We start from the raw sequence: 16,237 nt of genomic DNA, 5'->3' as shown, positions 1-16,237 counted from the left end.
TTTTTTTTAATAATTTTATTTATTTTTTTCCCCCAAAGCCCCAGTAGACAGTTGTATGTCATAATTGCACAGCCTTCTAGTTGCTGTATGTGGGATGCGGCCTCAGCATGGCTGGAGAAGCAGTGCGTCGGTGCGCGCCCGGGATCCGAACCCAGGCCGCCAGCAGCAGCAGAGCGCGCGCACTTAACCGCTAAGCCACGGGGCCGGCCCAGCATTTCTTTTATTATAAGTAAAGATCTACCTTTCTCCCCCCAAGAGCCGTGTACTATTTATACTTCCTCTTATATAAACAACGGGTAGAAGCCTATGTCCATTTTCCCATGGAGGAACCTTACATCTTTCTAACAGATGGCAATAAGCCAGTGGTGCATCCTGGCGCTCTCCACACCTCACGCGCCCCAGAGAAGGGCTGAGCTACTTCCAGGTTTGCCCGTCTCTGACTCTCTCAGCAGGTCTGCTAGTCTCTTTCGTAATGACATCCATTAAACTGTTACTTCTAATCCTACGCTACCAGAGATTTGCAACACTGCTTAAACATACACGGTTAAATGCACGTAAGCAATATGCATTCAAAGTGGAAAAATCATAAAATGCAGATAAGTAGGATTTGTTTAAAAAATTGCCTGTAACTCCACCTCTTGGAGATACAGCTATCCAACTCACTGTTACATTTTGTGGTAAATTCTATCAGAATTTTTTCCACGTATACAGCTTGGCACAGCATCTTCTCCCTTCACCACATAATCTGCTCTAGACATCTTTTAAAATCCATGTGGAGATGCCGAGAATCGTGTCCACAGCATCCCTCTGGCTGGCTGGGTGGTGCTCCATCCTCTAAGACCACCAGTTTACTCAGTTCCCTTTCTTGGGACTGGTGCTACTAGAAACAAGGTGGGATAAATATCACTGTGCCCTTTAAACTATGTCCTTAGATGAACTCTATTAACCTGTCTATGATTCTTATGTTTCATCTTCAAACAAGGGATATACTAACACAGCTTTACAAAGAGAAAATAAATATACGTCTGCACGTGTAATAAACACCTGATAACTACTGTTCCTACTTAGGTAAATGGACTAATTCTATTAGTTTACCTTCTAAAATATCATTGGCCATTATTTAAAAGTTTGGGTTATTCGCCTTTCAAAAATGTTTTTCCCCAATGGTTAAAGATAAAATTTTGGAGAGTTTGAAAATTTGCAGTTGAAATTTAAAAAGATAAACTTTTTATGGTGATTTTGTAAAAAAAAAATTCTTAAAATGATGTTTGCATATTAATTTGTAGTTTACTTGAAGTAACTGAGGAAACTTACCAAATATATGAGACTGTCACGTTCCTGGGTTATATTCTCTGCCAGGCCAACAAGATTTGCCAGGTACTGGTGAGCAGACATTTCATTCTCCATGGCTTTTTCCACTTGCTTTTTGAGGACATCAATTTTCTTTTGAGATCTCCTAGAGAGTTTCCCCAAATGGTGGAATAAAAAACTCATTAGCCTGAATGGCTAGGACATAGTGAATAACTGTATTATAAAAATAGCAAGTACATTAGCATTTAAATGTTATTCTTCAGCAACCTAAATCTTCTATAAGTTTCAAGGTAAGAAAAGGTAACTGAATTTAATTTTAAACAAAGCATAATTATTGACTCCAAGCCAAGTTGATAGGAATCACAAAATGCTTAATACAATTAATAGGCTAATTATATATTATTCTATTAATTTTTTGGCTCATGTTCTAAAAGATACTTTTGGAAAAGGAATCTAGTAATCCCAAAGTAGACTTTTGGGAAATGGTTAGGAAAGAACTTCCAGAATTCTCAGTCTTAGGGTCATCATTATGACTATCAACCATATGTGAACTACAGTCTTGAGATGGTTAATGCTGGTCAACAGAAAAGCTTTTATTGTACTTATATTTTGATACCCAATAATCTCAATTATCCTTTTCCATTTTATAGGCAATATTAGAAAAAGAAAAGATAAAGAAAATAAAATAGAATATTCTTCAATTGTCTTTTCTTAACTATTAAAAAAAACAGCGTTAAGAAAAAAATATATAAAAACCTATTTATTTTCTGTGCCCTTTGGAGTTCGGCTTCCAGTGCTTTGTTTTTGGCCGACAGACTGTTCTTCTCCAACAGCAGGCTCTTCTTCTGCACTTGCAGGACCACCAACTTGCCCATCAACTCTTCCATCTCGGCACTGCCTTTCTCTTCTTCCTTCTGCAACTGGCTGACGGACAAAAACATCACAGGCTTGTCTCCAGGACATGGAGGCTCAAATGAGGCAGCCACTGCCAGGCAAGGGATAGCAGCCCAGCCCTCCGGCCCCCCGATGGGTCATCTGGAAGGCCTCCCCACCCCAGCTCCTGGAGGAGAGCAGACACGGCGTGGCTGGGCACACACCTCTTTGATGGTAATAATTGAACCCCTTTGTTTTCCCACAATTTTTGCTTACATGTGTGTATATATACATATATGCTTATTTATACCTATTCCTTCCAGAAAGAATTTAAGACAGCTTAATTTTTTACAGTTATAATTGCCCCCCCCCCCCCAAATCTTAATGCTAAAACAAATTTTAGGGTCGGCCCCATGGCTTAGCAGTTAAGTGCGCGCACTCCGCTCCTGGTGGCCCGGCTTTGGATCCCGGGCGCGCACTGACTCGCCGCTTGTCCGGCCATGCTGAGGCCGCGTCCCACGTATAGCAACTAGAAGGATGTGCATCTATGACATACAACTATCTACTGGGGCTTTGGGGGAAAAAAAATAAATAAAAATAAAATTATAAAAAAAAAAAAAAAAAAAACCCCAAATTTTATTTCTTACTTAAGTAATTATATGTTCTTATGATAAAAGAAAAAAAAGAACAAGAAGGCCATACAATTTCAATACATAATTCTGGCAAAATGATGCGTGAGCAAAGAGTTATTTCTTCATTGGTTCTCTTGGTGAATTGTCACGCACTATCCAGGACTGAGTAGGTGAGGCCAGGCACACAGAGGCTGCCCAGCATTCTGAGAGACGAGGTCTCTCTGGGTACCACATGGGGTTTACTTCCTGGTTTGCTGGTTGGCTGGCAAACAGGCCTAAGGTTGCCTGTGTTTGGGGTCTGCCTCACTTGTCATACAATTTCAGTGACTTCAGCCTGGGTTGGCTCCCTGAACACCCAGTCAGGAATTTTCCAGATAGTTTCCACTGATTTCTAGTTTTAGTCAGTCAAAGAGCAGAGGATGAAACTGGACAAAAACTACAGGATTGAGGTTTGCATTAAACTCATCTTTTAATTTATCTTTTTTCTTTGCTGTCTTTTGTTTTGATTTTAGAATTTTATTTAAAAGTATTTTGGGGCTGGCCCCGTGGCACAGTGGTTAAGTTCAGTGCACTCTGCTTTGGTGGCCCGGGTTCAGATCCCAGGCATGTACCTATACCACTCATCAGCCATGCTCAAGTGGTGACCCACATACAAAATAGATGAAGAATGGCAGAGATGTTGGCTCAGGCTAATCTTCCTCAGCAAAAAAAAAAACAACAACAACGGAAGATTGGCAACAGATGTTAGCTCAGGGTGACTCATCCTCACCAAAAAAAAAAAAAAAAAAAATTTTGCCAAAGTAATACCTAGTACCAAATCAACCAGTAGAAAGTTCACAATGAAAAGCAACCAAAGACAACAGGAAATGTCGGGAAAGTGTGGGTGGGCATGCACAGCCACTTTAGAGAGCAATGTGTCAAAATCCAGAAAATCCATTTACTCTGTGGCCCCACAGTGCCACCTCTAGGCATGCATTTAGGGAGACTTTTGCAGATTTGCAAAAGATGTCACGTACAAGAAAGTGTACTGCACATTGCTTAATGGGGCAAACCTAGTAACAACTTAAACTTCCATGAATAGGCTAAGGAAACTGGTATTTTATATGATGGAATACCACCATGCAGCAGTTAAAAAGGATGAACTCTCTATATACTTCAACATGGAAACATCTTTGGAAAATTGAGTGCGAAAAGTCAAGATATTAAAAGTATGAATTCATTCACGTAAACTTAAAACACACCAAAAAATACTATATGTTATTCATGGAAACATACATAAAAATAAAAAATAGATTGGAAATATAATTCCAAATTTATGATAGTGATTGCTTTTGGAAAGCCACGGGGGAAAATGGGACTAAGGATAGTGGGTAAAAGGGGCTTCAGCTGCATTTCTAACAATATAGTTCTTTTTTTTTTTTTTTTTGAGGAAGATCAGCCCTGAGCTAACATCTATTGCCAATCCTCCTCCTTTTTTTTTTTTTTCCCTTTTTCTCCCCAAAACCCCAGTAGATAGTTGTATGTCATAATTGCACATCCTTCTAGTTGCTGTATGTGGGACGTGGCCTCAGTATGGCTAGACAAGCAGTGCGTCGGTGTGCGCCCGGGATCTGAACCCAGGCTGCCAGCAGCGGAGCACACGCACTTAACTGCTAAGCCACCGGGCTGGCCCCATATATATATAGTTATTAACCAAAACAATCAAAAAATGTGGAAACAATTCACACACACACACAAAAGCTAACAGTTAATATTTGGTGGGAGACATAGTTGCTTTTAAAAAAATTTTAATAAAATGTTTCCTATTTCTCCTGTAGCATCTCACTCCCCAGAGGAAACTGCTACTAACCATTTCTGATTTTAGTTCTGTTGGTGAAAAACCATGATTTAAATTTTTTTAAATTGTGAAATATACGTACAGAAAAGCATATAAAAGATAAACGCATATTTAAACAAATAATTATAAAATGAACACCCACATAATTTCCACAGGTCAAGAAATAGAACATTTCCAGTGGCCCTGATACTCCCACGTGTCCTGTGCCCATCACAGAGCCCTCCTTAATTATCTTTACAGTGTTACCACCTGTCTATGCATTGCCACAGTGTAGTTTGCCAGTATTAGAACTACATATGAAGGCAACCAAGATACATAATAGGTGCACAAAGGGACTACATGTACTTTACTGTCATTATGCCGTGAAGACTCAGCCATCGCTATGTGTGTGGCTATAGAATATTTAACTGCGTCAGTACACCACACTATGTGTCCCTTCTCCTGCTGACAGTCATTTGGGCTGTATTCTGTGCACACACTTGCAGGATTCTCTAGGGCAGTGCCACTCAGAGTATGTTCCGCAGATGTGTGTCTGCCTCTAGGGTTTGTTACTTGTCCACAAGGTAAGTACAGAAATTGAGAGAATGACTTCAAAACTTTTCTAGCAATTTAACACTGCTGTGACATCTGTGTGGTGTGAGATGAGTGGCCTGTCTGGTTGCACAGCAGCCTGGGTGCTGTCAAGGGTGCACAGAGAGCAGCCTGCAGTAGGAGCTCATGTTCTGCATGTGCAGCAGGAATAGAGAACTGTGTGTAACTTCAAGGTTAGTCTGTCAAGTGAACCTGAAAAACATATAAAATCTAGAATTCATTTCTTTCATCAAAAACTACTTTGACTATTTTTTTTGGATAAATTGTTGAACTGGATTAATGATAAAAAGTTAAAGAAGGGGCTGGCCCAGTGGTACAGCGGTTAAGTTCGAGCATTCTGCTTTGATAGCCCGGGGTTCACCGGTTTGGATCCTGGGAGTGGGCCTACTCACCGCTCATCAAGCCATGCTGAGGCAGCGTCCCACATAGAAGAGCTAGAACTCTACAACTATGATACACAGCTATGTACTGGGGCTTTGGGGAGAAAAAAGAAAAAGAGGAAGATTGGCAACTGATGTTAGCGCAGGACCAATCTTCCTCCAAAAAAAAAAAAAAGTTAAAGAAGATTGATGAAAATACAAAGACTTCTGCTTCCAGCCAAGATAGAGGTACCGAGACTCAGCTGGAAAACCAGACAAAACATGAGAAACAACAGTGTTCACACTTTGCACAACAGAGCAAGCAGGACTGTGACCCCCGAGAGGAGAAAATAACGAGGTGAGTCCTGCAACTGCTCCAGCCTTCTGCCAGGCCGCAGCACGGGGAGGGGGCACCCAAACAGAATCAGTGGACTGCTGAGTTGAGGAGTCAGAGATCAGAGGTCAGGGGGCCAAGGCAGCTAGAACCTGTGGGGCAGAGAGGAGGGAGTTTCACAGAGAGAAAAAGGGCTCTGGAGCTCCGCAGGGGGTTCCCACACGTCTTCGGCTGAGTACCGGTCTGTACATGTATGACAGAAAACCACCTGAGGCTGAGGAAAGAACCATTAAAAACAAGCAGGCAGAACAATTCCTGACACTCACAAAGAACTAGGAATAGTACCTGCGCCCCAGCAGAGTGGAAAGACCTTATATACAAGGGTCATTGGAGACAACCCTCAGAAAGGTATCACTGCCTTCACATGGGGTGAAACTAGCCTAGACTAGAGGTGGCTTTGGGTCTCCCTAACAAAAGCAAGCTTGGAAAGAAGCCAACTGCTCTCCAGTAACTTAAGCATGCACCAGAACAAAATCTGACGCTATTTAAAGCAATGCAATAAATCTAGCACCCAACAACATAAAATCTACAATATGCAGCTTCCAATCAAGCATGGGAATAAGCAATAAAATAAGATCCATGATCAAGAGGAAAAAAAATCAACAGAACTGATCCAGAAGTGAGAGATGATAGCACTGGAAAACAAAGGCTTTTAAACAGCTATTATAAATATTCTCCCTCTGTTCAAGAAAGCAGAGAAAAACAGCATGATGAGGAGATAAATGGAAAATATAAGAAAGACTCAAATGGATCTTCCAGAGATGGAAAAAAACAATATCTGAAGTAAATGATACGTTGGATGGGAATAAATAGAGCATAGACACTGCAGAAAAAAAGATTAGTAGACTTGAAAACAGAGCAATGGCAACTATCAAACTGAAGCACAGAGAGAAACAGGAGTGGGAAAAAGAAATGAACAGAGCGTCAGAGATCCGTGGGACAAGATTAAGCAGTTCCAGGAGGAGAGGTGAGAGGAGGAAAAATAGAAAAGAATAATGAAGAAATAACAGCTAAATTGTTTTCAACTTGGATGAAAAATACAAACCCACACTCCCAAGAAGTTGATATCAACCCCGAGCAGTATAAACAAAGAAACCACACAGAGGCACATCCTAATTAAACTGTTGAAAACTAGTGACAAAGAAAACTTCTTAAACAAAGCCTGAGAGAAAGGACACAGTATGTTCAGAGGAACAAAGACAATAATGACAGCAGATTTTCATCAGACTCAGTGCAAGCCAGAGGCTATGGAGAACATCTAAACGGATTAGGAAAAAAAATCAGCAAAACCAAAAAACCTGTGAACTTGGACTTCTTTACTCAGTGAAATTATCAATGAAGTTTTATACTTTTCCCAATAGAAGTGCTGCAAATCTTTCTATTCCTTTCTATTTGTGAGGCTTCGTGACCAGTTCCTCCCTTCTTTCTTTCTTTCCGTCGTTTGTTTCTCAAAATATCATTTTCTACATATTTGTTCCTACAGAGAAATACAATTTTTATAAATTGACTTTTTCCCAACAACTTTGATAAAATTCCTTATTATTTCTAATGATTTATTTGTAGATTTGTTTTCTACATATGGAATTATATCACCCATGAATGACTCTATTATTTCTTTCTTCCCAAACCTTATAACTTTTCTTTTTATTGCCACATGCACTAGTTACCACTGAGTAACCACTATTGATAATGCTGTTCAGAAACAGTGTCAGAGGGCATCCTTGTATTGTTTCCAGTCTCAACATTTCACCATTATCTACTGGTGATGGGAAAATGAAGATCACACCCAGATAGATATCTACTAGATATCACCAGATATCTAATGTAGTTTTATTTTTTAATAGAACCAACAAAGAAGTTCACATCTATTCCTAATACTTTCTGTAGAGGTTTTATATCTAGATTCATGAGTGAAAATGAAAAGTAGTTTTCTTTTCTTCTATTATCACTGTTGGGTTTTGGTATCAAGGTTACACTGACCTCATAAAATGAATTAGAGGGCATTAACTCTTTTTCTGTTCTTTAGAAAGGTTTACGTAAGACTGGAATGATTTCTTCCTTGAATATTTTTAGAACTCTGGTGAAAATATCTAGGCCTGTAGTTTTCTTCTAGGGAAGATCTTTGGATTCAATTTCTTTGATGATTCAAGGGATGTTCAGGTATTATCTTTCTTCTTGAGTCAGTTTTGGGAAGCATATTTTTCAAGGACTTTGCGTGTTTTATCTAACTTTCCAAATGTATGGACATGAACCTATTTCTAGGTGCACACAAATTTGAACACCTACTTGGTGGATTGAGCCTTTTATCTCTATAAATTGGTCCTCTTTGTTAAGTAGTGTTTTTTACCTTAACATCTTTCTTGTCAGATAGTAATATAATTTACCGTCTTTCTTTTGGTTTGTATTTGAGTAGTACAGTTTTTTCTGTGCTTTTACTTTGGAACTTTCTGTGTGTTTATGCTTGCGATGTATATCTTCAAGACAGCACAGAGTTGCTGTTGAGAGTTGAGCTCAACTGCCCCAAAACATCGCTGTCTGGGCATCCATTCTGTGTGGTCTGCGTGGGCCCTGAAGTGACACACCAGCCTCTCCCACAAATATGCCCCAGATAATAGCCCGCAGAGTCATGAGTAAGTGTAAGTTCTTGATATGATTCCCTCATGTGATGAGCATTCTCCCCTGCCTCCCAGGGCCTTCCCCTCTCCTGCCCCTTAAGACCTCCTCGAAGCTTACCAAAACCCTGCTCTTTTTGGTTTCAGTTGACCAATCTGGCCCTAGCCTGGGAACCTCAACGCACTCCACCTACGGACCCTGATAGAGGCACGTGCCCCAGGTCCCGTCTCTGTCTCTGCATACACCCTGCCTTCACCTCCCGTGTGGCCCCTGGAGGCGTGGTGTACATCCTCCCGGACCTGTGAGTTACAACTTCTCTATGTCACTTTCCCTTGCATCTTACTGTGGCTTCATCTCCAACCCCCGGGGCTCTGCTTAACAGATGTTAACTTACCCACTCACAGCAACTGCCTTTTATTTCATCCAGTCTGACAGGCTTTTCCTGTTAAAACTGGAGTACTGTGTATTTAGTGTACCTACTACTGATCTGTTTGCCCTTAAATCTAACATTTTATTTTGTGTTTTCTGCTTTCCGGCTTGTTCTACCTTTTCTTGCCCTTATTTGGATTATTATTTAATCATTCTTTCTTTCCCTATACCAGTTTAGATGTTATAGACATTCTGTTTCCAGAAAGTTCATCATGCATATTTTCAAATTATAAAACCGATCACCACCTTTATCCTCTTCTGAATGATATAAAGACTTTAGAACACAAACTCCATTTACCCCCATATTATAATATATATATGTATTTTTAAATGCCCAAAGATAGTATCATTATTGTTTTACAGAATCAATGTTCACTTACATTTACCCACATCTGTACCACTGTCTTGTACTCTTAGTTCCACCTTGCTTCTCAGACATCCCACTTGAATCATTCTCCTCCTTCTGACGTATACCCTCTTCTAGAACTGCCTTTGACGTAGGTCTGCTGGTGGTGACACTCAGCTTGGGTTTGAAAATATCCTTATTTTGACTTCATTTCTGAAAGGCTTTTTGCCTGGTAATAAAATTCTAGGTTGTCAGGAGTTTTGTTTTTTTCCCAGCTCTTCGAAGCTGTGCATCATCCCGTTAACCTTTAAACGTCCTGTTGTCACTGAACTCCTCTGAAGGAGATCTGTCCTCTGCCGTTTCACTAAGACAGGTCTGGGGGTGATCTTCCTTTTCCCAGCTGTGCTAGTGCTTATCAGGCTGGCACAACCCTTGTATTGTCGGCTGTCAGCAGTTGGGGAAGACTGAGCTATCATCTCTCTAACAACTCCTTCTGATTAAATATATCCCTACATCGCTTCCTGTCCCTGATCAACTGATACCTTAACTTTTGAACACTCCATGCCATCCGTGGATGGCTTCTGACCTATTTTCCAGTTTATTAACTCACAATTCACCTATGTCTAATCTACAGTTAAGCCTACCCACTGAGTTCTTAATTTAGGTTATTGTATTTCTCAGTTCTAAAAATTCTATTTATTTCTTTTCCATATCCAGTATTGTCACATTTTGTAGTTCCCTGAAGAAATTCTGGAGTTTGTCTTTTATTTCTTTAAGCATAATAGCCACCAGCTGTTTCACAGTCTTTGATAATTCTAATGTCTGGAGTCTTCATCATTATTTGCATACTGTTTCTGCTGGTTCCCAGTCACTGTCTGGCTGGCTTTGTGTCATGGACACTATACTTGAAAAGTTTTTAGGAGTAAGGGGCCTTCCTCCAGAGAGAAGTGAGGACTAGTTCATTTTAGGTTCACCTTACCCTGAGGATGAGCCCTTTGGAATCCCAGCTTACTATTCATTTGTGGGTGATGGGATTGCCTCGTCGTTCCTGGTCGACTGATACTTCATTAGGGTGGATCTAGGCGTGGGTCTCTTCATTCAGCGCACAGGGCACTCTGTGGGTCCTTCCAATCAAGGTTGTCAGAGGTCTGGAGATGTCCTTCAACTACTTCCGTCTCCTTGAGTCTGTCTTTCTGAGACCCTGATGATCTGAGGTTGGACCTCCTAGGTGGGCCTCCATCTATTACCTTTTCTCTCCATTCCCAGTTGTTTGTTTCCTTATGTTCCAGGAAAACCCTCAACTTTCATCTTTCAGCCCTTCTACTGATTCTTTTTTTAAATTCTGGTAATCATTTTTAATCTTGCTCTTATTTAATGATTGCACTTTTGTTTTTGCATGGGAAGATTCGCCCTAAGCTAACATCTGTTGCTAATCTTCCTCCTTTTTCCTTCTTTTCCCCCTAAGGCCCAGTACATAGTTGTGTACAGTTGTAAAAGTTCTTCTGGTTCTTCTATGTGAGCCGCCACCGCAGCACAGCTACTAACAGACGAGGGGTGTGGTTCCACGCCCAGGAACCGAATCCCGGCCACTGAAGCAGGGTGCACCAAACTTTAACCACTAGGCCATCAGGCTGGCTCTGATTGTACTTTTTAAAAAATGGTATTTTAGGGGCCGGCCTGGCGGTGTAGTGGTTAAGTTTTTGCGCTCTGCTTTGGCGGCCTGGGGTTCGCGGGTTTGGATCCTGGGCGCTGACCTATGCACCACTCATCAAGCCACACTGTGGTGGTGCCCCATGTATTAAAAAAACGGAGGAAGATGGGCACAGATGTAAGCTCAGGGCCAAATCTTCCTCAGCAAAAAGAGGAAGATTGGCAACAGACGTTAGCTTATGGCTAGTCTTCCTCACCAAAAAAAAAAAAAAAAAGGTATTTTATTCTTTTAAATTTTCCTCAGTTCTCTGTATTATCTCAGTTTCCTTTGAGGTGAGTTTCTCTGATTATCAAGGGCTCTCTCAGCATGATGTTTTTCATTATACCCAATGATTGTTGTTGTCTGTTCACATCTAGTAGTCTATTCTTATCTCAGGGTGAGGAACTGGTATTTGTGTGTATTGTGTAAGGAGATTGATTTTCTGCCCTGGCGTCTCCCAGAGCAGGCCTTTCACTGATGCTGACCAGGACTCTGTCTACACAGATGAGTTATGTGAACAGCTGGCTTCACTTTAGGACACAGGCCCTCAACAGCCAGGATAAGGAAGGCTTTCCTTTGTGGACACCACTAGTCATCTAAAACTCTTAGCTCTCCCCAAAAGAGTTTGCTAAATTTCTTTAGAGAGGTGGACTGGCTCCCTGTTTTTCTCCCATCACCCACCCTGAGTAGGCTCAACCTTTCTAGGCAAGAATAAAAGGAAAGAGCAGTCTGAGCTTCAAGGGGTCACCCCCAGTCCAACTCTAGGCCAACTGGACAGTTCACTAGGAAAATGAGCTTCTGCCATTTCTGGTGACACCGTTCCTTCAGGCAGGGCTGCCAACAGGTAGAACCAGCCAGATGAGATGGATGAGCCACTCCTTATTTATTGTCTGCACTGCCTTCAACCAGGATAGGAGAAACACCACACGCACGCCATACCTAGAAGCTCACCAAGCACAGGTTCAACTGAACCCTTTTCTATACAAATAAAAATCTTTTCCTCATGTCCTCATCTTTGCCTGAGGCACAACACTTTTCCAAACTCCTCCTCAGACTTTCCCCCAGTGGAGGAGCTGGCTTGACAGCTGCTTTGCTGCTAACTAATAATTACTCTTTTGCATGTGGTGTATCTCTATTATGATATCAGCATGGGAAGGGATCCCCCTAATTGAGCAACCAGAGGTCAAGGGCACTGATGCCTCACTGGCCCTTCTGCTCCCTTTAGCCTACCTCCAAGCTGTCCTTGGCTGACTTTATGCCTGTAGTAGCCAAAACAACCACACTCTGAGTTTCCTTCTCCTTATTTTGTCTATTTTTCTACCAGATCTTGGTACAGCCTCCACACACTTCCCTGAATTCACCTATTCTATCCCTGATGGATTCGCACCCCTCTTCCCACATTACACGTTCTCTCTCCAATCAAACACTGCCCCTTCCAAGAGAGAACCACCAGGGTCAACACTCCCCACCTCCATCCTCCTCATTCTTCTATCCTCTATCCCACCTGTCAACTCCAAGCCCAAAGCCTTTTAGCAAAGAGCCTGCATTAAAGGCGTTCCCTCCCTACTCCAGTTCATTCTGAGCCACAATACTCCTGACCTAATTTCCACTTAAAAGAGATCTGGTGACATGTTTATTTTTTCAATGACCACGTCTCTCACTGCCTTCACCATTAGCGGCCTCATTTTGAATTTTTCTGTACTTTCTATACTCACATCTAGGGGGCCATTAAAATATGTGATTATGACACATCCACAAAAAACATCAGCCACAAGAGTGGGTGTTTGAGGGAAATAAAATCATAAAGATAAACATGACGTCAAAAAACTTTCCTTCCTCTACTGGAATAGAAAAGAAAGTACCGGTCTGGCCAGATAGCACGTAATAGTATAGTCAAACACTGGGTTCCAGTAATCATAATTGTCAGCATTTATTGAAGCACAAGTTAAGCACTTCATATGCACTAACTCATTTATTCCCCCATGTCAACCATCTGGAGCTGAAAGCCTCACCATTTAAAAAATTATTTCTGCCTTACTACAAAAGTAATATACATTCATAATGGAACACTTGGAAACTATTTTAAAAAACAAAGAAAATTTAAATTACCTATTATGATGGTTAATTTTATGTGTCAACTTGGCTAGGCTATGGCGCCCAGATGTTTGGTCAAATACCAGTTAGATGTTGCTGTGAAGGTATTTTGTAGATGTGATTAACATCTATAATCAGTTGACTTTAAGTGAAACAGATTACCCTTGATAATGTGGGTGGGCCTCATCCAATCAGTTGAAGGCCTTATGAGCAAAAACTGAGGTTTCCCAAAGAATTCTGCCTCAAGACTGTAACATAGAAACCCTGCCTGAGTTTCTAGCCAGCTGGACTGCCCTATGGATTTTGGATTTGCTGGCTCCTATAATCACATGAGCCAATTCCTTAAAATAAACCTTTCTCTCTCTCTCTACAAATATCTATGTACATATCCTATATATACACCCTATTGGTTGTTTCTCTGGAGAACTCTGACTACCAACACACCCATAATTTCACCAGCCAAAGAGAATTTCTATTAATATTTTTCCATTCTTCCAGTCTTTTTTCTATGTACTTATGGTATATATGTATATATAGGGTATATATATGTAACCTATACATATGTATGCGTATGAGTATATATACACACACACATATATGTAATTTTACACATCAGACACAGACACACACACACACTAGATTGATCAACTCATTCCAGTTTGCCTATGACATTCCCAGCTTTAGCAATAAAATTCCCACATCCTGGCAAACTGGGATGGTTGGTCACCTTAACACATACACATAAATACATTTTTTTCCTTTTTAAATCAAACTGTGATCATTCTGTACATACTGTTTTGTAACCTAATCTCTTTAGTTCTTCAGTTAAAAACATATTGTGGCTATTTCCCCAAACTTCCCAAAAGACTCAATCGTGACATCATGTTTAACGGCTGCATTGCATTTCCTTTTTGTGACTGTATCCTTTCAGTTAACCAGCTCCCTGTTACTGGATATCCAGGTTTCCAGTTCTACTACTTTATATTATCTTTGGTTCTAAAACCAATGCAGGCTGGAACAGTAGGGAAAAATTCATACGCACACACACAAGTGCAGACTGCAGGCCTCAATGACAGCCACATTGTCCTTTAATAAAATAGTGACCATTCTCAGTCTCTGACATCTGTGCCGGTGGAGCTAAATGACAGAAAAAAATGAGGCAACCTCTCTCCACTCGCCTACAACGACATGCGTGGGGGCGCATTAAAACTTAAAAAGACAGTAAATCTTTACCTTTTTAATTCATTTACAATTGAAGCATGAACTTTCATTGCAATTTTGCCATCCAAGCGTGTTTTTAGTTCTTGGCATTCGTTACGCAAAATTTCCAGTTGCTCCTTGTTTCCAGCTAACTCCTTTTCTTGGCTCTGTGTTTTAGCCTCCAGCAGTGTTAGCTGTTTTGTCAGCTTAGAAACTGAAAGACAAAAGAGATGGATAAAGACTTGGTACAGAAGACTTAACAAAACATGATTACTGATTACTAGGTAATACTGATGAGAGCCAGCTTATAAAAAATGACCTTTTAAAAATCTTTTGGAGATTTATAAACCAATACCAAAGGCCGTGTACTTAGAAATTACCATCCCTAGATTAAGCATTCACTAAATATACACTTTCTTACTGGGCCCAATATATTGATATTATTGCTAAATATATAATATTTAACAAGACATGATTCCAGTCTTCAAGGAACCGACTTTCCAAAGACTGAAGCTTTAAGTCACACACAGATGTGCGAAGTATATACATCATGATGTTGTCCCTAAAACTGCAAAATTTTCAAGATTTTTAAGGACATCAAATATGGCCCAACTAAGGACCAAATTTATTATTTTTATTGCCTTTCCTCATTAAATTTTTATGTTTTATGTCCTGTATCTAAAGTAAATCATAAATATTTTCATCCTATGTGACATGGTAGCATGTAATAATAAAATACTTCCCAGGCATATGTTGAAACTAGCACTCAGAAGTATTATAGGATAAACTTTAAGTCCTTCTACTCTACAAAAACATTTAGTTGATCAAAATAAATAGCTCTTTCTGGGAAATGGGAAAATAATAGGCAGGTGACTGAATCATAGGCCAAAAGGTTGGTCCTGCCCCACATGACCAGAAGAATCATCATACCTGTTCAGATCTGCTATGTTTGAGAAAATTAAGCTCAGTAAATACAAAATGAATTTTGTTGTCATCTCTAATCTTGACAACAAAGATAGGAGGCTCAACAACTTTCTCTCTCCTCCACCCCCAACAATGCTGAGAAAAGGCAAATACTTCTCTGCCCCTCAAAGTCTACGGGAAGCCTACAAGTCCTTGTAGGACTCTTCGAGAGATGCTCTCACCTTTGAACGTGACCTGGCTATCAGAAACAAGTGAAGTGCAGCCCAGTGGCTTCAGCAACAGCAGAGGCTGGTAGTTAACTCATCCACAGTGTAGAAGGGGAATGGTTAAATAATCAGGTACAGAAGGGAAAACAGAAAGGAGGGGTTACATTGGCTCACGCCAGACAGCTTGTATTTTAGCCTCCTGTCCTATATTATTGTTATTTTTTGTTGTTGCTAGGGCCATTGAGTCGATTCCGACTCCCAGAGACCCTGCAGACAGCACAGTGGAATCCTGCCTGGTCTTTTGGCGCTATCCTCTCACCTTCTGGGGAGAGGAGAATATCACACAATATCAGACGGTGCTCTGCTGCTATTCATAAGTTTCTCATGGCCAGTTTTTTCAGAAGTGGGTGGCCAGGTCCTTCTTCCTAGTCTGTCTGTCTGGAAGCTCTGCTGAAACCTGTCCACCATGGGTGACCCCGCTGGTATTTGAAATAGCAGTGGCATAGCTTTCAGCATCACAGCAACATGCAGCCACCACAGTATGACAACCGACAGACGGGTGGTGTGGTTCCCTGACTGGGAAACGCACCCAGGCTGCGGCAGTGAGAGCACTGAATCTTAACCACTAGACCACCAGGGCTGGTTTATATTATTCTTAACTGGGAAAGAAAAATCAGTACAGCAAAAGGAAAAAAATGCCCCTATCTTTTGTGCTCATAAATTCTGGTTTTAATCAAA

General features: G+C 40.8%; 1 protein-coding gene across 1 annotated transcript in view; it reads right to left on the bottom strand.

Annotated features, from left to right (window-relative positions):
- CEP89 (centrosomal protein 89) overlaps positions 1-16,237 on the bottom strand; it is a 76,762-nt gene that overhangs the window by 16,216 nt on the left and 44,309 nt on the right. Inside the window, exons 14-16 of the mRNA XM_087421844.1 lie at positions 14,403-14,583; positions 2,068-2,235; positions 1,315-1,456 (exon numbers count right to left, since the gene is read on the bottom strand). Coding sequence (XP_087277970.1) covers positions 1,315-1,456; positions 2,068-2,235; positions 14,403-14,583 — 491 coding nt within the window. The remainder of the gene's footprint in view (positions 1-1,314; positions 1,457-2,067; positions 2,236-14,402; positions 14,584-16,237) is intronic.

Source organism: Ceratotherium simum, chromosome 33 (genome assembly GCF_057802395.1).
Source record: "Ceratotherium simum simum isolate JZ-2026a chromosome 33, ASM5780239v1, whole genome shotgun sequence".
NCBI lineage: Eukaryota > Metazoa > Chordata > Mammalia > Perissodactyla > Rhinocerotidae > Ceratotherium > Ceratotherium simum.
Note: the sequence above shows the minus strand (reverse complement) of the source record. Positions and strands in the feature narration are given on the sequence as shown.